The 21,817-nt window shown below is 43.8% G+C and overlaps 1 protein-coding gene across 5 annotated transcripts in view; it reads right to left on the bottom strand.

Annotated features, from left to right (window-relative positions):
- Positions 1-21,817, bottom strand: part of NFE2L2 (NFE2 like bZIP transcription factor 2) — a 72,691-nt gene that overhangs the window by 15,131 nt on the left and 35,743 nt on the right. Inside the window, exons 1-2 of one of the 5 annotated variants that reach the window (XM_067741445.1) lie at positions 19,627-19,840; positions 7,165-7,301 (exon numbers count right to left, since the gene is read on the bottom strand). The exons of 1 other annotated variant lie outside the window; for it this stretch is intronic. In XM_067741445.1, the coding sequence (XP_067597546.1) occupies positions 7,165-7,212 (48 nt within the window). In that variant the 5' untranslated portion in view covers positions 7,213-7,301; positions 19,627-19,840. Of the gene's footprint in view, positions 1-7,164; positions 7,302-18,474; positions 18,623-19,626; positions 19,841-20,479; positions 20,626-21,817 lie in introns of those variants that run through there. 3 more of the 5 variants (XM_067741449.1, XM_067741446.1, XM_067741447.1) reach the window with 3 other exon arrangements.

Genomic DNA, 21,817 nt, shown 5'->3' with positions numbered 1-21,817 from the left:
AAACAGAAAAAGACTCACAGATACAGAGAACAAACTAGTGGCTACCAGTGAAGAGAGGCCTGGGGGAGAAGAGAATTAAGAAGTAACAAACTACTAGGTATAAAATAAATAAGATACAAAGATGCAATGTACAGCACAAGGAATATAACCAATATTTTATAACTTTAAATGGAGTATAATCTATAAAAGAAAAAGGTTCAGCCAGGCTGACCCATCCACCAGCTCTCTAAAGACCAGGAAAAGGCATCCTTGTCTAGGGATGTGTCTCTCAGAAACATATGTCTGTTGGCCATTAAATTACATTGAACACACAATTGACTAAGGGGAGCTGACAGTGATCTTGCAGATCACAGACCAAACCCCAGGTTTACAAATGAGAATCCCAGGGCCCAGAGATGCTAAATGGGTAAATGGCCCTAGGTCTCATTTGACTGAGCAGAACCCAGGAGGGGGCATCTGGTCAACTAACACAAATTAGATTTCAAACTAGACTTTCCTATTGCATGCACGCATGCATTCATTCATTCATTTATTTGGCTGCGCCGGGTCTTAGTTGCGGCACTCAGGATCTTCATTGTGACACACGGGATCTTCGTTGCAGTATGTGAACCCCTAGTTATGGCATGTGGACTCTTAAGTTGCAGCATGCATGCAGGATCTAGTTCCCCGACCAGGGGTCGAACCCAGGCCCCCTACACTGGGAGTGCAGAGTCTTAACTACTGGACCACCAGGGAAGTCCCCCTATTGCAATTTCTATTCCTTAAATTCATGAAATACTAGGAATTATTTTGAAAACAGACATTTACAAAACTGTTGTATGGCATTCGACCCTGCAGCCAAATTAATGGCCTATAAAACTCTGTTACCTGACTGAAGTTTCTGCAGAGAACTTTCCTTTCCCTACTCCTAATCTCTAAATCCTGGGTGGTCTGTGTCCATGCTCAATACAATAGGGCTAAGAGCCTCCCAGTTCTAACCCTTACTTCAGGCAGATCGTCTCCACTACCAAGAGCAAAAGTCTAAAAAAAATTTAAAAAATTAAAGTGGACCCCTGAGAACTCCCAAATCATGGGGTCAAAGCCTTGGACCCACTAAATGCACATTCCAAACGTGACTGACTCATCCAAGGCCTCACCAAGACCAAGTGTGACCTCAGAAATAGTTCTACAACTGCTTGGAGAAAGGAAGCCCTCAAGACACCAGTCCTTCCATTTGCAGTGCTTTCGGAGCACAAAATACTTTCACTTGCATGACTGTATCATTTAATCCTCATGCTACTCTGTGTGAAGATCAGTGGGATGAAGAAACAGGTTCAGAAAGGTTAAATATCAAAGGTTGCCCAGCTTGTCAGCTGCATCTGTAGCAGAAGCAGCCCTCTCTAAACCTGACGGACAGACCCATAAATCAAATCACCATTTAATAACTCGCAATGCCTCCCTTTCCTCCTCTATGCCTCAAAATAGAAATAAAATTCTGGTTTGCTCTAAGGGTGCCCATTGCAGTTGTTGGTGGCTTCTTCCTTTAAGTCAGTTTTGTTAATAAGAAAACAATACCATAAAACAGACCTAAACTTTTACCGAATGATCTCAGGCAACCTACCTAAACAATAAACACATGAAGTCAAGCTCTCAGTCTTTTTCTCAAGGACAAAAGCTATGGGTCTGGTTTAAAATCTCTGGCTTTGGGAAAAGAACTCTCTAAATTAAAATATGAAAGCCAGATGTATGGAGTTTTCTAAAGTAAATGATCACACAAAGTGTGGGTATTATTTGTACCTTATTACTATTCCCCATGAAAGTATCATTATACTGCCCAACAAAAATACATGTCAAACATGGAATCAATCACCCTGTCTACTGGTAGGCACAGCACAAAAATTCCTTTCTCTCCGTGCCTAAAATAATTTCTTTTTAAAGGCCTTTTCTTTGGTCTGGATCTCGTGGAAGCTCTTTGCAGCCCTGACACCCACCATGTTTCCAATGCCGAGTAAACCCAGGACCCAAAGCAATAGGCTATAAAGAACATTAAGTTCAGTACCCGTCTAGAATTAGGGCATGCCATGTTACAGTAACTTTTAACCTCAGTTTCTCCATCTGCTGAAGGACAGGGTTGGGTTAAGTGACTCCTAAGATTCCTTCCTCTAAACACCTCTGATTATAAAAAGTCAAAAATACAAGTCTGAAAACTAATTTTGAACTTTAAAACAAGCTAATTTCATCTACCTATAACAGATGCTCTAAAGCAGTACTTTCCAGTAGAAATCTAATGCAAGCCACATGTGTAATTTAAACAATTTTAGTAGCCTTACTAAAAAAAAGTGAATTTAATTTAAACAATATATTTATTTCACCCATGTCAAAAAATTATTCTATCATGTAACCCAAATGTTTCAATTATTAACGAGCTATTAGAAGTGACAAAACACTCAACATACATAACAAATCTCACCTGAAGGCATCACATGAAATGCTGTCCCCCCAGAATAAAGTTATATTCAACAGAAAAATATCTTATCCTGCTTCTGTCTTAAATTTTAAATAATTCATTAAGATTAAAAATGCGGATCCTCAGTTACACCAGCCCCATTTCAAGTGGTCAAAAGTGACCAATGGCAAGTGACAGTGCAGCTCTGGGGACCTACAGAGTGAGTCCTCCACACTCCTTAGGGGGGAATTCTAATGAACCAAACTCCTCTGTTTCGCAACACCGTAACATTAACCCTTCCAAAGGACACTAGGCAGTATTTATACTGTTAGCAATTATTTGCAAAAAGCTACTTCAATGACCTGAAAGTGACAGTGTGAGTCTTAAGTTACTAAGAGGGCTCATAAGGACCACAGGGGATCACCCTGATGTTAATGAGCAATGTCTTGTCCAGAGGCCACACAATTACCAGATTATTGCAAAGGGCATATGAAGAATGGGTAGAAATAAGGGGCTTAGGTGCTAGGAAAATACTATCTGTTCCAACTAAGGATATGAATTAACCCTGAGTCTGGAAATGACATTTCAACTGCTTCAAATGTATACATTTGAACATGCACAGTATCCACTGTTGTCACTAACTGCCAGGCAGCAATTTGGACCTCTTAAAAAGTAATTGATAAGTATATATACCACATTTCATTCTCTTAAAATCAGTATAGAAGGGGCTTCCCTGGTGGCGTGGTGGTTAAGAATCCGCCTGCCAACGCAGGGGACATGCGTTTGAGCCCTGGTCCTGGAAGATCCTGCACGCGGCGGAGGAACTAAGCCCATGCGCCACAACTACTGAAGCCCGCACACCTGGAGCCCGTGCTCCGCAACAGGGGAAACCACCGCAATGAGAGGCCCGGGCACCACGGCCAGAAGGGGCCCCAGCTCTATGCAACTGGAGAGGGCTCGCACGCGGCAGCAAGGACCCAACGCAGCCAAAAATAAATAAATAAACTTATTTTTTAAAAAATCAGTACAGGAATCTTTTACTTTCCTTAAGGTAAATCTTTTCAATTAACCCACTAAATAAATATGTAAGGACAATGGCTACCTGGTGAGCCTTTACATTAAGATTTGAAAACAAAAGATCACAGTGCCAACATGCTAAATCCAGGTAAAGGTAAGTATGACACAATCTAACAATAATAACAGTAAGTGCATTTACTGTGCGCTTTCTATGTGCTCAAGACTCTTCCAAGCACTTGTACCCATAAGCTCACTTGTACTCACACCAATTGGCAAGGAAGGTGGTATTAAGATCCACACCGTTTATATTACAGAAGAACTCACATAACAGAGGCTCTTACTCAGAATACCCGAGGCCTCTTTAGGGAGGCTGCACAGTGCAGTCCTGCCAGGGCTCTGCTGCTGACTAGCTGTACAGAGAGCTCTGGGCTGTAAGGAAAAACCGAGACATCATACCTGTCCTCACAGAACTGTTTTTCATGTGGGAAAAAGGTATGTGAATGCCACTTAAAAATACAGAAGACAAGCCAGGGGTGAGGTATTAACGCTATTAATAAGTTCAACACCTGTTGCAGATGTCAAAGGAACATGAGAAGCATCTAATTCTGAGGCTTCTGGGTCTAACCACTATACAAAAAATAGAAGGTGAGCTCCTGATGTATTTACATCAGACATCACATGGCAACACCGAAGGGCAGTGGGTGTAAAAAGTTTTCAGCTGTGTCATCTCCCCCATGGGTCTTATAGAAGGTCTTTCCCTTCACCACTCTGCCTTTCTAAAGAGTTACTTAGAGGTAGTTATTACAGAAGAAATATTTCAGTCTTTAAAGACTAAAAGATGGGCTGGGGCTGGGAAGAGGGCAAGGCCACAGGGGTCAGCTCAGGAAGGCTGGGTTTAGCCTTCCACTAACACATTCCCCCCCACCACCACCACCAGCTCTTTCTGTTCATACAACCTGCCTGTGGACACTGCCCCATCTCTAGGCCCAGAACCCCAGAGTAAGAAACTCTGCTACCAGTGAAATAGTGTGTCTGGCATGGGGTTCAAAGAGATGGCTCTTCAATCCACATAAGCAGGGGATCCAGCAGACAAGCTGGAGGATCCCACAGAGGAGACAGGGCACACATAAGGCCTTGCCATTGATCGGTTTTCTGTCTCCACAACAATCAGGTCCTCACATGAGACCAGGACAAGCCACAGGAGAATATGCAGCTTATAGCGAAGAGTGAAAAGGAGCGTGGATTACCAGAATTCAAGGAGGGATTTTTTTTTTCAAGTGGGCCAAGGAAATCTCAGATGCCACACATTCAAACATTCCTGACAAAGAAAATGTATAATTATGATAATAATCATCACAGCCACCAGTTGTTGTATGCTAGGTCTTGTGCCCAGTTCTTACTTAATCCTAAGAATGCTGTGACATACCTATCACCCACACCTAATGATGATAAAGCCAAGGCACATCCCACTGTATTATCACTCATTCAAGCTCCCTGGGCCTCGATTCTCTCTGTATAAGTCAGGGATAAGGCTCCTTACCTCACAGGGCGGAGTAAGGAGTACACAGGACAAAAATCAGTGTGTGAAAGCACCTGGCACCTGGCCGGCATGTGGAAGAGCCTGAGAGACTGCGGCTGCCTTCCCCAACACTGCTAGATGCCCACATCTGTTAGCTCAGGGCGCACAAGCAAAGCCTCTTTTCTGGGACAGAAAAGAGAGGATATTGTCTGTTTTTTCTCTCTGGGGTGAATTTTGCTAATCACTGAGGCCGGAAGCCAAGGATGAGATGGTCCCAGCTGAAGGAAGACGGTGAGAGCAAAGGGATCTTAGCGGAGGTCAGGAAGAGAGAAACTCTCCCTGTGCCACCACAGAGAAGAAAACAATTCATCCTAAAAGCAAACCGGCAACTTCTGGCTCGTTCTTCCTCTCCTTTCACCAATGGAGTGAATACCCTGGCGATGAGTTTCTGTTAAAACCCAGGAACAGCAGGACCTGCAAGCTTGAGCACAGATGGTTTCACAATGGGGCCAATAGGAGAAAAATCTACTCCCTCCTTGAAAAAGGGAGCTTAAAAAAATTTCTTCTTAAATGGCTAACAAAGATGGTACAGATCAGAGTGACAGTTACAGATCTTCAATACTGCACTGGTGATGCCAAGGCGACGAAGCCACACCTGCACCACAGCCAGAGCCCCTCAGCATCTCTGCCGACACCTGCCCATCTTCTGATGCATGGGCCATAATAACTTCCTGTCCACATCCAGCTCATGTGTCTTGCCCTTTCCAAAACCTCCCATGATTTCCAAATGCCTTAGATAAACGTGAAACGCCACGCATGGGCACCGAAGGCCCTGTTCAGCCAGCCCCACATTAACCTTTTCACCCCGAGTGACCCTATATGCCGCCACAGGCCAGATCACGCCTGCACCCTTCCTCCAGCTTCCAAGTGAAGCTGAGCCAAGAGGAATCCTACCAGCTTAAAAAATCTAGATAGACTGCTACCTCCTCCAGGACGTCCTCTCTGAGCACCCCAGCTGGAAGTGACATTTTCTCCTCTGCGCTGTCATGTATCACCAATGAATATCACTTGTATATATACCAAGTTCCAAGAGGGCAGTAATGGATTCGCTCTCACATCTGCTGAGCAAGTACTATTAAATAAGCACCAGGCATGGTGCGAGCCACCAGAATTACAAAAATGACAAAAACATAGTCCCTATCCTAGAGGAAGTCATACCTTTAGCAGGGGAGATGGAGATGTAATTTATACTCATTATGATATGAAACATGCCCTATAATCCAGGTGTACAAAGAACAAAGGGACTGATTAATTAGGAGAAGGGGTAATTTGAGAAGCAAATGTCCTTCAAGGAGGATAATATATTTGCTACACTATCTATCTTAGAAGATTAAAACAACTTCATGCCCTGAAAGTTCCCTAGGGCGTGTTAATACCTAATAATACTTGTGGAATGAATAAGTTACATTTAGGCTTAGAACTCAGCATTTTCACTGTGTACCTAAGGTGTCTGGGGGGTTAAAGAATTCTAATTACTTAATAAAGGTATCATGTTTAGTATCAGTTATAGCCCAACTACTAGTCATAGAAAAATTATTTAACTTCATTCAAATTTTTCTTTGGGTACTCTACTAAAAACAAAATATTATACCTTAAGAATCATAAATGCACATTACTTCAGGTTAACAATAAAACTGATCTTTTGAGACAACAAATGTGATAGTATTTTCAAATACCCATTAAGGAATTTTGTAATCTGGATAATATAACAATTAGTCAATATAAATGCGGATTAACTGTATTTTCATAGAGGACACGAGCTATTTCCCTCAGGCTGATTGTCAGGAAAAGGACAAGAAAGTGGGCAACCTCACTTTCCTCCCTATTCTAGACTTTGTTTCTAAAGCATCAATCTATCACCAGAATAGCTCAACCTCTTCAGCTACTCTATAGCTTCCCTTACTATCTGTCCTCAGTACCCAAACTTCTTCAAAAAGTACCCGGTAGAAAAGGCAGTCAAGACCCAGAGAGGTGTGGCATATGACTTTTAACTTCACCCTGAAATTTAAAAAAATGTTTAGCTTATCTTTTTAGGACTAGTTCCCTGCAGCTATAGGCTGGAAAAATGGTAAATAGCAGCGGTAACAATCACCAGGTCAAATAAAACTGCTCTGTGTTAAAGGATCTGAAGGAGACACTCTACCTGAGTAAATGAAGTGTACTTGGTCCCTCTGGTTTCTAGAGTTTTCATCACGTTCTGTGTTCTCTCTCCCACTACCCCCTTCTGGTTTAGAATAAGAGGTATGAACAGGCTGCCATCGGAGGAGATGGTGGGCTACCCTGCAAAGAACAAGGAATATCCTGAGGTTTCCTGAGAACAAACAGTTAATATCCCGGCTTCAAACTGTCTCTGGAAGTCACTGCATCACAGTGGTTCCACTGGGGCTGGGACCACCACCTAGAAGCAATTGGAACGGTGTCGGGACAGGGGAGGGCGGCCCTTTCTGGTCGTCACAGTGAAGCTAAATACCCTGTAATGTGGGACAACCCCCCATTCCAAAGAGAAGTCCAGCCCCTTTGCCAGCGGTACCCTCTTTGAGGAACACTGAGGGAGCTCCTTGAGGTAGAGACACTGTCTTAATGAATCTCTGTAAAGGAGCCCCTCATTCTTTAGCATCTAACCAAACACCCATAGTCATCAGACAAGGAAGGAAAGCAAGAAAGGAAGGGAGAGCAGTGATGACGGACTTTCTAAATCCCTGTTCTGCCATCGAGAGTGGCATGGCCATGGACAAGTTACTTTACCTCTTTGAATAGGTTTCCTAGTCTGTAAAAAGGGGGTAACAGCCGCCATCACCATAGCTTTATTGTCAAGATCAAGTAAGAGGGAACATGTCCAGGACCTAGTACAGTACTAGCAGCTGTTCAGTAAATGTTAGTTTTTCCCCTTTTTCTTCCCCCTGAAATTGCCAGTTGCCTGTATCCTGATGTCTTGTAACATCCAAAGGTTGGTTCTCTTTATAACGTTGCAAGCGAGTTGGTAATGCAAGAGAGTCGGTAATGTGAACAAAAATGAAAGAGTAATTGTTCCCTCCGCCTCCATTATTAGCTCCGCCAGCACACACACCGGTCACTGAAACCTGATGGCACAACGGTGCTGTTACCAAGTGAACTTTGGAAACCTGTAGCACAGGGCAATGCCATGCGCTCCGGAGTCGCAGGTTTCCAAGAGTCCCACAGGGACAGAGGAAAGGGGGGTCGTTTTTACCCACATCTCTCTGGGGAGAAAAGGCTTTATTTTTCAGGATCAATAGAAGAGATGTTCCCCCAGCTCTTCTTAAGATGCTTTTCCTCCTTTCTGAACCTCCCCCCAAGTTCAAGACCCAGAGGCCCAAGTCCTTCAGCAACACCAAAAACTTCCGTATATAATCAATCCTGCCCTGGCATCCCAGGGGCACCTCATGGGGGAAGGGGGCACAGAACCTACCAATAGTGGGGATGCTTATCGAATCTGGGAACTCCCCTAATGGAATCTCCATCCGCGCACTCTTGAGAGGAATTCCTAACATTTCATTATTATTGAATCACTCTGTGGTCACATATGTGCACTCCGCTAACCAGAAGAAATATATAGCATAAAATGTGCCATGCAAGTCAGAATCAAGTAGGCACTGCGGTCTAATAGGATTCCCATGCAACTTGCCCCCAAGCAGGTGTGCCAAGTGCCCCAAAGGCAAAGCATCATGTCTGGTCAAAGATTCCTGAAAAGAAGATGGTTTGGAGAAAAGTGCAAGGACTCTGATGGCAGAGAATGCTCCAGTGCCAGCTCTAGCTCTTACCAGCTATGTGACTGCTTTGGTCATTTGCCCACGGCCCCCAGATCCCTTCCCCATCCATCCCCAGGCTCCCTTGCTATATGGCTTCCAGCTACATTCCAGCAGGGGTCTGCGAGAGGAGCGGGGGACGCTGGATGGTAGGAGGCAGAGCCCCTCTCTCAGTGGCCCCAGCTCCTCACTCGGTCCAGCTGCGGGAGGGCCGGTGAGGCCCTGGAATTCCACCTCCTCTCTCTGCCCCTCCAGCTCTAGGGCTGGCAAGTGGTTTCCAGAGGCTGCTAATCTCTGGGTTGTCTGTCTGGTTTCTCGGCTCTCCCATCACCTATATAATTAATTTCCTATATGAAATCCTTCTGCTTAAAATACCTCATGTGCTTTCCAGTTCCTAAACCGAACTCTGGACTGCTTCTTAACCTCTCCAAAGAGTTTTCTCAATAATGACAAAACGTACCTTAACAGGGTTGTTAAAAGAACTAAAGATAATGAGTGTAAACACAGCACAAGTAAATACTCCCCAAAATGCTTTCCCTTTTCTCACATGAAGGACCTAAGTACAAGCTGCATGTCAAGGAGCAAATCGAAGTGGTACAGAAGAGACCAAAAAGCTACATTCCTCCTGGGTTCATTAAAATGAATCCTTTAAACTAGTTTTCCTTTTCCTCCCAACCTCTCCCCCTTTACTTCTAGAATCCTTTTTCCAAGTGGAAGGTTACCTGGAATCTCCCCACTCTCAGTCCACTGCCCCAAGGATTCTCCCAAACGTGCAGCCTGGTAAAGAAGTGTCTAGCAGAGGGTGAACCTCTGTCTCTGGAGAAGAAAGAACCTGAACCCACAGTCTGGTTCTCATTCTTGGCCTCGTCTCAGCTTGGGAACCAGCAGAGAAAGAACATACAAGCTGGGGGTAGCACTAAGCACACCGGCCCCACCCCTGTCCTCTGGGGTTGGTTTCTCAATGTACATTTTAAACATGTTTCATTGAGAAGTACCAAGAACAAAATAACTTCTTCAAAAACTGGCAATTTTTTCTATTACAAGAAAAAAAATGATAGTTTTTATTTTTGGTGGTTTTCATTACCAGGATTGTAATGATTAAAAGAATTTGATTTTATTTTTTTAGCTAGGTCAAAAAAATTCATGGTTCTTCAACACGCTCTAGCCACAGCAGCAAGACTCCCTGGCTCCAGGACTGTAAAACCCACCAGCAAAAAGCACAGGTTCTTAATAAGCCAACCCTCAGGCACCTGGAGAAGCAGTGCACGTCCACCTTGGGTCACACCCCTGTTCCGATTCTGTTCACAGAAGGCCTCAGAACCTGATCAATCATTGCTCCCTGTATTCTAATCCCTTAGAATTGCCGGGGGATAGGCTGGGTTCTGCATCCGTGTAATCCATACAATTCTGTGCTGAAGCAGAGCACACACAAGAACGTCCAGTCTGGAGTAAAGCCAATTTCTATACCGTTTATCAGCAGGCCCCTAACATACACAGTTAATACTGTCCCTGACTCCCAAACAGAATTGGGGGTGGGCTACATCGGCTACATCCAGAAAAGGGAAAGGGCATTTAATGCGAAGAATGATTCACTGAAATACAAGCATGCACTGCAAATACCGTTAACAGGTACTTTAAACACATAGGTACATCATTCAGCACAAAACAAGCGAAAGAACAGGACTGTTTTTTTAATCTTAAAACAATAATAGGAGGGACAGGTTAAAAGAATTTCAAACTACTGATGACTAGAATTAGAAAAGCAGGCAGCTTCCTGAGGGCAGACTAGATGTACCCCCCCATCACGTGATGGCCGGGGGAAGACTGGACCTGGGCCACACAAAGATGGGCCTGGCAACACTGGAGAGAGGTCACAGCTGGCTCGGGGCGCCCACGCCCTGCTGGCCCTGTTCCCACCCTGTCTGCAAGGCAGGGCTGAGGCAGCTTCAGAAGGCACTGAACCACACCCTCGAGTGTAGTGCACCACACACACACACACACACACACACACACACACACACACACAATTCAGAAGTTAGCCCCAGTTTCCAAAGTGTAAACCAGAAACCATCCAGGTTAAGTACAAACGATAACCACTGTGGTCAGAATATAAAGTTGACTTTGCCAAGCATATACAGAGAATCAAAAAGCTGAGTTGCTAAAAGTGGCCTTGTAGGTGTTAAGTTTTTTGTTTTTTAATGGAGGAAGATAGAGGCCCAGGAATGCAGAGCTCAGAGCTTCCTCTAGGAGGCAGTGTTGGGTCCTGGCCTCCAAGCTCTCCAGCCTCCCCAGTGCCCTGCATTGGTCCTCACTGCCTTTTCTACGTGATTGCCAAATAATCTACGCTGCAGGTTATCACTCGCCACACTCCTGACCAAACACACTTCTACTAACCCACTTGGGGAAAACCTTTTGATGACAAAATTATCACCCAAATCTCCATGAGGGATTAAAGAGCTCAAATTATATTTACTGAAGTTCAAACATTCACCAGGCATCTTAAACACATCTCCCAGATTTAGGTATTAATCTTAAGGCTGTGAAGGTCAGTCATCAAATATAAGAACACTTCCTTTCATGAATTAAGCAACATCCTAACCAGATTTTCTAAATCACTCTATAAATATAAATACCTTTCATGGGTACCAAGCACTGTGCCAGCTTCTCTAGGGTACTGGTCCTCAAACCTAATTGCACAAAGGAATTCCTTCCAAAGCTTGAAAAGATATTGATGCCTGGGTCCCACCCCCAGAGATTTTAATGTAATGAGGTGGTAAGGCCTGGGCATCAGTATTTTAAATATGATGGTGACTCTAATATACAGTGAATTTTAAGAACCATTACCACAGGGAACAAAAATATATACATAAAGTAGAACCACCCAAACGTCCATGAACTGATAAGTGGGTAAATAAAATGTAGTGTATCCATATAATGGAATAGTATTTGGCAATAAGAAGTACAAAGTCCTGATACATGCTACAATATGGTCAAACTGTGTAAACACGTTAAGTGAAAGAAGCCAGTCACAGAGAACCACACATGCTATGATTCCATTTATATGAAATATCCAGGAGACAAATCCATAGAAAGAGAGAATAATGAGTGCTTACCAGGAGCTAAGGGAGTTTGGGGGAAATGGGGTGTGATGACTGCTAATGGATATGGGTTTATTTTGGGGTGATGAAAATGTTCTAAAATTGATTGTGATGATGGCTGTACTACTCTGAATACACTCAGTCACTGAACTGTCCATTTTAAATGAGTGGACTGTATAGTATGCGGATTACATCTCATAAAGCTGTTTAAAAGAGGAGAGAAATATAAATTCTATGCCCAGCTCCCAAGGAACTTACAATCTAGCTGTAGAGGAAAAAAACATAGATACATACATAAGACAAGTATCAGAGATTTTAAAAAGCAATTAGAGAATTGCCTAATGCACAAAATAAAAACTCTAAGTTCAGAAGAAGGCTTCAAAGCCAAATGATCTGATAGTTTTCTTTTCTTACCCAACCATTCTTCTCTGATTTGAAGAAAAGCAATGGAGAGTTTGGATCTCATCAGTACGCTGCCGATATCAAAGGCCCCAAAGTTTCAATTTCCAAGTTTGTGAGAAATGGAATGACTAATTTAGCATTGCCAGGGAATTTTTTTAATCCTTCAGGATACAGGCTGTTGGGAGTTCCCTGATGGTCTAGTGGTTAGGATTCTGGGCTTTCACTGCCGTGGCCTGGGTTCAATCCCTGGTCAGGGAAGATCCCAGCAAGGCTTGCGGCATGGCCAAAAAAATAAACAACTAAAAAACCAGAATACAGGCTGTTGATGGATTACAGTGACTCTCAATTATCAACAGGGTCTTTGAAAGATGAATTTGGTGCTCTAAATACTTCTTACGTCCCGGGTTTGTCTTCACCTCTACCAGAGTTTGGGCCAAATAAACTTACATGCTCACACACAGAGGAAGATTTTCATATATAAGGCTCTGTGATACACAGGTGTTACAGGACATATACCATAAAAACGATATGTTAAAGTGCTTCCTATCCTCAGTGTTCCTAAAATTCTTCGTACTAATAGTTAAAAAGTGTTTACTGTGGGAGGGGCTGACCCAGAGAAAATTCCTACTTTAGGCAAGATAGGATTTTGTTTAGCAATCTTGTTTTGTCTTGGCGGGGAAAGTTACTATAAGAACCCCATTTGTATTTTTTCTAACACTTTTTGGGAACGTTATACATTTGAATATATGTTTTGCTTTCATTTCCAGAAAACATACCATTATCAATGAAAGAAGTCTTGGCCTGTATCTTAGAGCCTCTTTAATAAATGTTTGTTGGAGCATATTTAAAAGCAGGTGGTAATTACATTTTTAAAACTCCTAGAAATCTTATTATCAAAATATAAACTCTGTTCTCCATTTTCTTTTTTTTTTTTTGCAGGACGCGGGCCTCTCACTGTTGTGGCCTCTCCGGTTGCGGAGCGCAGGCTCCGGACGCGCAGCCTCAGCAGCCATGGCTCACGGGCCCAGCCGCTCCGCGGCATGTGGGATCTTCCCGGACCGGGGCACGAACCTGTGTCCCCTGCATCGGCAGGGGGACTCTCAACCACTGCGCCACCAGGGAAGCCCTGTTCTCCATTTTACAGTAAACTTAGAATAAACATACAGCCATTGGTGAAGGAAGCAGGTTGAATACTGCATTTAGTAAATCTGTTGAATACTGCATTTAGTAAATCTGTTGCATACCCGGGTGTGCAACAAGAGATTCCAGGAAACTTTCAGAAGTGACTTGACCACTGTTAAATAGCCTGGGATTAGTCAGACCAACTTTTAGGCAAATCATCCACTGAAACCTAAAAAATCCTGCAGCATCCTTAACTCAGACAAATAAGACAATAATTCTGAAAACAATTTGTTTAATAATAAGGACTAAGAAATAAAGTATTTAATTTTGAAATGTACCACACTCAAAACCCCAAGAAAACTTCAATTAGACAGACCTGAGCCCTTGTGCTTGCTTCAAATCAGAAATGCCAAAACAGCAGATTAGTGTTTAATTCGAGCCAACAGGTTTCTACTAGCTGTTTTCAACTCAAATTCTCCCCATTTTTCCCACTTTCCTTCAACCAGGTTTAACCCTGTCTGTCCCACTCTTTACCATATACATAAACATCTTCACTACCAAACTTATTTTTGAACACTATTTCAAAATAAAAAGAGCCAATGTCACCGTTTGCAGATGACATGATACTATACATAAAGAATCCTAAAGAGGCTACCAGAAAACTACTAGAGCTAATGAATGAATTTGGTAGAGGAGCAGGATACAAAATTAATGCACAGAAATCTCTTGCATTCCTATACACTAATGATGAAAAATCTGAAAGAGAAATTAAGGAAACACTCCCATTTACCATTGCAACAAAAGAATAAAATACCTAGGAATAAACCTACCTAAGGAGACAAAAGACCTATATGCAGAAAACTATAAGACACTGATGAAAGAAATTAGAGATGATACGAACAGATGGAGACATATCCCATGTTCTTGGATTGGAAGAATCAACATTGTGAAAATGACTCTACTACCCAAAGCAATCTACAGATTCAATGCAATCCCTATCAAATTACCGATGGCATTTTTCACAGAACTACAACAAAAAACTGCACAATTTGTATGGAAACACAAAAGACCCCGAATAGCCAAAGCAATCTTGAGAAAAATGGAGCTGGAGGAATCAGGCTCCCTGACTTCAGCCTATACTACAAAGCTACAGTAATCAAGACAGTATGGTACTGGCAGAAAAACAGAAATATAGATCAATGGTACAGGATAGAGAGCCTAGAGATAAACCCACGCACCTATGGTCACCTTATCTTTGATAAAGGAGGGAAGAACATACAATGGAGGAAAGACAGTCTTTTCAATAAGTGGTGCTGGGAAAACTGGACAGCTACATGTAGAAGAGTGAAATTAGAACACTCCCTAACACCATAAACAAAAATAAACTCACAATGGATTAAAGACCTAAATGTAAGGCCAGACACTATAAAACTCTCAGAGGAAAACATAGGAAGAACACACTATGACATAAATCACAAGATCCTTTGTGACTCATCTCCTAGAGAAATGGAAATAAAAACAAAAATAAACAAATGGGACCTAATGAAACTTAAAAGCTTTTGCACAGCAAAGGAAACCATAAAAGAGACAAAAAGACAATGCTCAGAACAGGAGAAAATATTTGCAAACGAAGCAACTGACAAAGGATTAATCTCCAAAATATACAAGCAGCTCATGCAGCTCAATATCTAAAAAACAACCTAATCCAAAAATGGGCAGAAGACGTAAATAGACATTTCTCCAAAGAAGATATACAGACTGCCAACAAACACATGAAAAGATGCTCAGCATCACTAATCATTAAAGAAATGCGAATCAAAACTACAATGAGGTACCACCTCACACCTGTCAGCATGGCCATCATCAAAAAATCTACAAACAATAAATGCTGGAGAGGGTGTGGAGAAAAGGGAACCCTCTTGCACTGCTGGCGGGAATGTAAATTGATACAGCCACTATGGAGAACAGGATGGAGGTTCCTTAAAAAGCTAAAAATAGAACTACTATATGACCTAGCAATTCCACTACTGGGTATATACCCTGAAAAAACCATAATTCAAAAAGAGTCATGAACCACAATGTTCATTACAGCTCTATTTACAACAGCCAGGACATGGAAGCAATCTAAGTGTCCACTGACAGATGAATGGATAAAGAAGATGTGGTACATATATACAATGGAATATTACTCAGCCATGAAGAGAAACGAAATTGAGTTATTTGTAGTGAGGTGTATGGACCTAGAGTCTGTGTTACAGAGTGAAGAAAGTCAGAAAGAGAAAAACAAATACTGTATGCTAACACATATATATAGACTCTAAAAATTTTTTTAAAAAATGGTTCTGATGAACCTAGGGGCAGGACAGGAAGAAAGATGGAGATGTAGAGAATAGACTTGAGGACACGGGAAGAGGGAATGGTAAGCTGGGACGAAGGGAGAGAGTAGCACTGATATATCTACACTACCAAATGTAAAATAGATAGCTAGTGGGAAGCAGCTGCATAACACAGGGAGAACAGCTCAGTGCTTTATGTCCACCTAGAGAGATGGGACAGGGAGGGTGGAAGGGAGATGCAAGAGGGAGGGGATATGGGGATATATGTATACCTATAGCTGATTCACTTTGTTATACAGCAGAAACTAACACAACATTGTAAAGCAATTATACTCCAATAGAGATGTTTAAAAAAAAAAGAACCAACGGACCAGGAGAATGTACCAACTAACAAGGCAAATAAAGTTAAACAAAGACTCCAGGAACTAAGAATTTTAATTAAGAAAAAGGAAAAGAGCCCCTGAAAAATATGAGGCAGAATCTTGGACACTGATGAAATACCAAGAATTTTAAAAACTATTATTATATTAAGAAATAGTCCTGTCTCTCTAAATTAAACCCCGCTAGGCCTCTGCAACTTGCTTAAAAGAACTCCATGTGGTAAGTCCAATTGATAGGTTGTATTTACCTTCACTGTATTCAAGGTCCACCTCCCGTCTCACAAACACAAAATATAAAGTTATGATACTTCTTGGTAACTAGAAAAGGTGCAGAGATTAACCTTTTAAATCCCTGCCTGTCCTTCTCTGAGTTTTTCTCAATTTATCCACTTTTTAAAGTGTAAGAGTTTCCTCCTGTTTAAAGTTTAACTAGTCTTGGTCCAGTTTGGAAGTGGAGTCATTCTACATAGGTTTGGAGTCAGACTACCTAGGTTTGAATCCCACCTTTGTCACTCAGTAGTTGGGTTACTTTAACCAGAACTCTGGGCAGCTGTATGCCTCTTTCCTCGCCTAGAAACTGGAGATAATAGTATTTCCCATGGGGTTACTGTGAAATTATGCACGTGAAGCAATTATCATGCTGCCTGGCACACAAGGAAATACTCAATAACTCATCTATGACCATGTTAGTGCCGAACTCTTCCTGACCCCAAGAGTTTACACTGACGAGTTAACCGCAGATCAAGGAAAAATCAAAGAGGAAGCATTATTTATGCAAAACACCCTTTAAATGCGTTCAGCCAATAGAGAGAAAATTCCCAGAAAAAAAATGTGCTTATAGTCCACAGAGGGTTCTTTTCTTCATGCAGCTCTGTAAGTATAATTCATCCTGAATAATAATAAAGAAAGAAAACTAATGTATCTGGCTTTCAATTCTTCCTGGTTATCCTAAAGAAAGTCGGGTTTTGAGTTTTTTTCCCCCCAGCATTGTTTATAAAAACCCAAGTTAACAAGAAAGAAAGAGTCCCAAATGGCCCAAGTTATTTTTAATGCAGAAAGACTTATGTGAGTTATGTATTTACCCTCCTACAATCTTTCACAATCAAGAGATTTTATTCAAATATCTAAAAAGTCAAGTTGTTCTTTGCTCAACATTCATTCAGGAGATGAGAAACCTGTGCTATTTTTCTTTAAAAGTTATCTCATTGGTCTAGTCCAAGATCAACTTCATCCCTCATATACAAAAATACTTTCTCCAAGACACCCTTGAAAAGAGTAATGGATGGTTCCTTCCAGCTATTGGAAATAAAGAATATAAAACTCTCTTTACTGCTGTTCATCAACACCTCCTCCGCACAGAGGGTGAAAAACTGTATCCCAGTACCACTTCACACCTGGTTTTTCTTTGACAAAAGGTTAGAATCCACTTTTAACTCTTCAAATCTTTCTGGACTACAAAGATTTAATATGAATCATAGTTATAGGCATGAAATTGATTCCAAATTTTATTCCATTTTTTTATAGTCTTCAAATATGCAAACTGATGTCTGATTACAAAAGGTGGAAAAGCAGTTACCTTAACAAACATAATTGGAAAATTCACATTTAAAAGAGAAAGCAGTATAGATGGAATCTTAAATCATATAGTAAAGAAAGAAAAAAAAATTTTAATAACACTCTAGGCTACATTCCTGAATCTAGAAAAGCTAAAGTCTATTAGCATTAAATGTCTTTGGGTCATACAGAGTATTAAAGAAATGGCTATAGGGATTAGTCTTGAACAGCAGCTAAATCGGAAAGCACAATTTACTTCTTCGTAGTAGTGGGGAGGGGGAATCCAATCCTAATCATTACTAGGGGAAAGTTCAAGACAAACAGCTTTAAAGAAAAAAAAAAAGCACAATTAGTACATTGTCAATAACTCAAAACCTTACTTTAGATCTTCAGGATTAGTCTAAAACGTGACGTTTCAGAGCATAAATGTATTTACCGTTCCTATTAAGTTACACATTTCCTTGAACCAAATATTTTTCCAAAGAACCCATTCACACACACAAAAAAATTGGAAATAAAAATATCTACTCCTTTAAAAGTCCCTACAAAGTATATACAGAAACTTGTTTTCACATTTGTGATAATTTACAGAACTTGTTAGCAAAGCCTTATGAAACACAGCTGTCCCACCCTCTGCCCTCGCAAATGAAGCAACAAAATAAGAAATCGAGGCAAATTCTCAAACAGAAAAGGAAAACAAAATAAAGCACCCAAGGGAGAATCAATCTATGAAAAGAACAAAATTTAGTAACAGTCTAAAAACAAAAGAAATTCTAATCTACACTCGAAACTCTTACCCTTGACAGCACAGAACAGAATATCCTGCCTTACACATTTTGGAATTACAATTCCGAAACGCTAAATCCAAAAACAAAGCCGCCCGGGGGAAAATAACAATTGCGCAACAGATCAACAGCTCCAACTTTTCCCTTGGCCCCGGCGCGGCAAGGTTTGCACGCTATAAAGCACGAAAGGGCCAACTGAGGGCCGCCGTGACAGCCAACCGACCACTGTCACGGCGGCCGAGGCCAAGCTCGCCCCCCGGGAGGCACCACGCCGGGATCGAGAGGCCGGGGGCGCAGCCGCCTCTGACCCCAGAGTCCACTGCCCCGGCGCCACTTCCCGGCGTGTTGCACGGGGACAACTCCCGGTCTTCGAGCCCGAACCTTTCCCTCGGCTCCAGGGGCCGCGAGGGGGCGCGTGGGGCGGGGTTCGGTCGCTGTACGTCGGGGCAGCCTAGCGCGCTGGGTACTTTATGACCTCCTCCCGCCCCCACCCTGGGGACTGGGCATTCTCGCCAAGCTGCCTAAGGGAGATCCCATGGATGGACCGATCGATTACTTTGCACAGAAGCACCCTCAGACGGCCCAGCGGAGTGAGGGCGCCGCAGCCCGCGCCCTCGGAGGTCATGGGCCGAGGGGCAGCGGCAGAGGGGGGACTCCGGCTCCCAGCCCAAAGGAGACCTCAGTTCCCCCGAGAGCGGCCCCGTGACTAGGCACATTTTTGCCGGTTCCGAGGCTGGGGAGCCGCACAGCCCCGGAAGGGCCGGGCCGCGCCGGCTCAGACCGCCAGCGTCCGCCCCCTCCTGCCCCGCTGCCTCCGGGCCGCTCAAATTCGGGAGGGGGCCCGGCCGGGGCTCCAACGGCCCGGGGCGTGGTTAGAGACGCCCTTCGCCCCACGCGCGAGGGCGTAGCCCCCCAGCACCAACACAGTCTCTCTCGGGGGCTGCGGGCGCGCTGTCAGTCCCACCACCCGGCCGCGTCCCCACACCCCTCGCAAGCCCTCTGGTCCCAGCTCCCCTCCCCCGGCCCCAGCGCAAGCGCAGCGGCTCTGGTGTGCGCGCGGCCGCAGCAGTCCCGGCTCAGGCCACAGACGGGAAGAGAGGCCAGCTGCGGCTGTCCCTCCCGGGCCGCGGCTCCCTCGCGCCCCCGCCCCCGTCCTGGCACCACCTGCTGGGACGGCAGTCCCGGCGGCGGCAGCTCCAAGTCCATCATGCTGAGCTAGGGACGGTGCTCTGAGGCTCCCCGACGGCGGCCCAGTCCCGGCTGCCGAGGCGCGGTGCGGAAAGGGCGGTACTGGCGGCGGCGGCGGCGGCTGCTTCTCTAGGATCCTAGGAACTAGCTTCTCCGCGACTCGGCCCGACTCGCCGGCCGGGCTCCTGCCCGGCTCCGCCTCCCGACCCCCGAGGGCGGGGCAAGAGCCCAAGCCCTTCCTTCCCCCGCCGGCCGCGAGGTCTTAGCTTCCGAAAATCCCCCACCCCCGCTCCGGCTGACGCAAGAAGCTGGCGGTCCTGGGGCGGGAAAGGGCCGCGGGAGGGGGTAGCAGTGGGCGGCCGCGGGCGGGATGCCGGGAGGAGGGCTGCCTTAGGCCCCCGGTTCTCCGCTCTCAATTTACCCTTCCCGCAAATACAGCCAACGCTCTCCGCCCGCGGGATTAAGAGTTGTTTGCCGAAGGTCGCTGGGGTGCGGGTGCTTTGAAAGTTTAAACAGTTGGAACAAACACGCCTGGAGACCCCGTAAAGGCGCTGGTATCGGAGCTGCGCTTCCCTGATTTGGACTTGCAGAACCTTGCCCCGCTTTATCTCACCCCACCGCCCGAGAGTGGCCGCCCGGGGGCGGGGGCCGGAGGCTGGGACCCAGGCCGAGCGCACCGCGCGCCGCACTCTCTCCCCCGGCTCCCCTCCGGGGCTTGGGCCCGTTGGACTTGCCCGGGGTAAATGAGGACCGCGCGGGGAGTTCGTGTTCGTGAGTTCGTGCTCGCAGTTCGTGCTCGCAGTTCAGTCCCTGAACGCCCTCCACTTACTCCCACGCCTTGCGCTCTCGTCAGGCTCTAGTCGCTGAAGGCAAATGAAGTCTCTTTTGCTCGGAGAGTGGTCGATGTTGCCCACCCGGAGCGTTCTTTTCCCGCCGGACCGTACACGCCACACCACAGATGGCGTCCTCTAACACCGTGCGATGCTACTACGTGTCATAATCCTCAGAAGTTTTCTTTTCACGTACTCACAATATAATTTTTTAAATAAAAATCCAAAAGACCAAATTATAAAACTGCAGTGTGGCACCGTCCTGTGAAAACATGTACCTAGAAAAAAAATTAAAAGTTGTTCCTCAAAATATTAATGGTTGTAGGATCATGAATGATTTTTATTTTTCTCTTTGTTACTTTAAGTATGTTTTAATTCTACGATGAGTATGCATTACGTTCCACATTAAAAACAATTATTTAAAAATTAATCATTGCCCAGAGAAAACTTCAAGTACTTGAAAACAGGAATATTGTGAAATCTTATGATTTAAAAGAGAATAGATGGTTTGGTTTTGCTTTTTTCTCTTATGCAATAGCAATCTTTCTAACTCTTTAACAAGCCTGGTTTTCAGTTTCTAACTTCTTGGAATTATGCAAAACCAGGTGAAGTAGACAGTTCCTGGAACCGGTTTTACTATTTCATTCAAAAACCTGACGCCCCCCCCCAAAAAAAAAGCCTGACTACAGCCGACCAATACCCCCAAAGCTGCACAGAACTTACTTTCTCTTGGTTGCATAATTTGACACTCCCAGGATTTATCTGTAAATTTACATGTTCGAATATTCCTTAAGGTAAGTGAAGCCCAAATTAATCGCTTGTAAATGAAGTTTCTTCAACTTGAATTAAACTCTTTCAGCTGTTATGTGGAAAGCCTACAAAATGATCTGCAGGCTAACAACAAGCTCAGGAGAAATAATTTACAATGAACTTGACATGAAACATGCGAAGACAAAATGAAATGACATTTGTGCGTCAAAGAAGGGCACAAGAGTATATTGTTAACAATTCAAGTTACTTATTAAAATTAGTACATCCGAGAAGGTAGACTGTGAGCCCAGGAGGCAGGAGATAACAAAGTCATATACGACATGGTTGCTGCCCTCCAGGAGTTTATAAAGTGTTTGGTATTTCCTTGTTAGGCAACAAATTTCCATGGAGTTTAGACTGAATGAAATAAACTCTACTTTTGCAAAACTGCAATTACTGGGAGTATATTATTTCAGGCACCTGCAGAGTATGTATTTTCAAGGGGAGGAGGACAATATGATAAGAGTCTGAACATGTTTAAGAAAAATAAAGGAGACAGCTAAGGAAAAGCTGTTCGGCATTGTATG

This window comes from Pseudorca crassidens, chromosome 6 (genome assembly GCF_039906515.1).
Source record: "Pseudorca crassidens isolate mPseCra1 chromosome 6, mPseCra1.hap1, whole genome shotgun sequence".
NCBI lineage: Eukaryota > Metazoa > Chordata > Mammalia > Artiodactyla > Delphinidae > Pseudorca > Pseudorca crassidens.
Note: the sequence above shows the minus strand (reverse complement) of the source record. Positions and strands in the feature narration are given on the sequence as shown.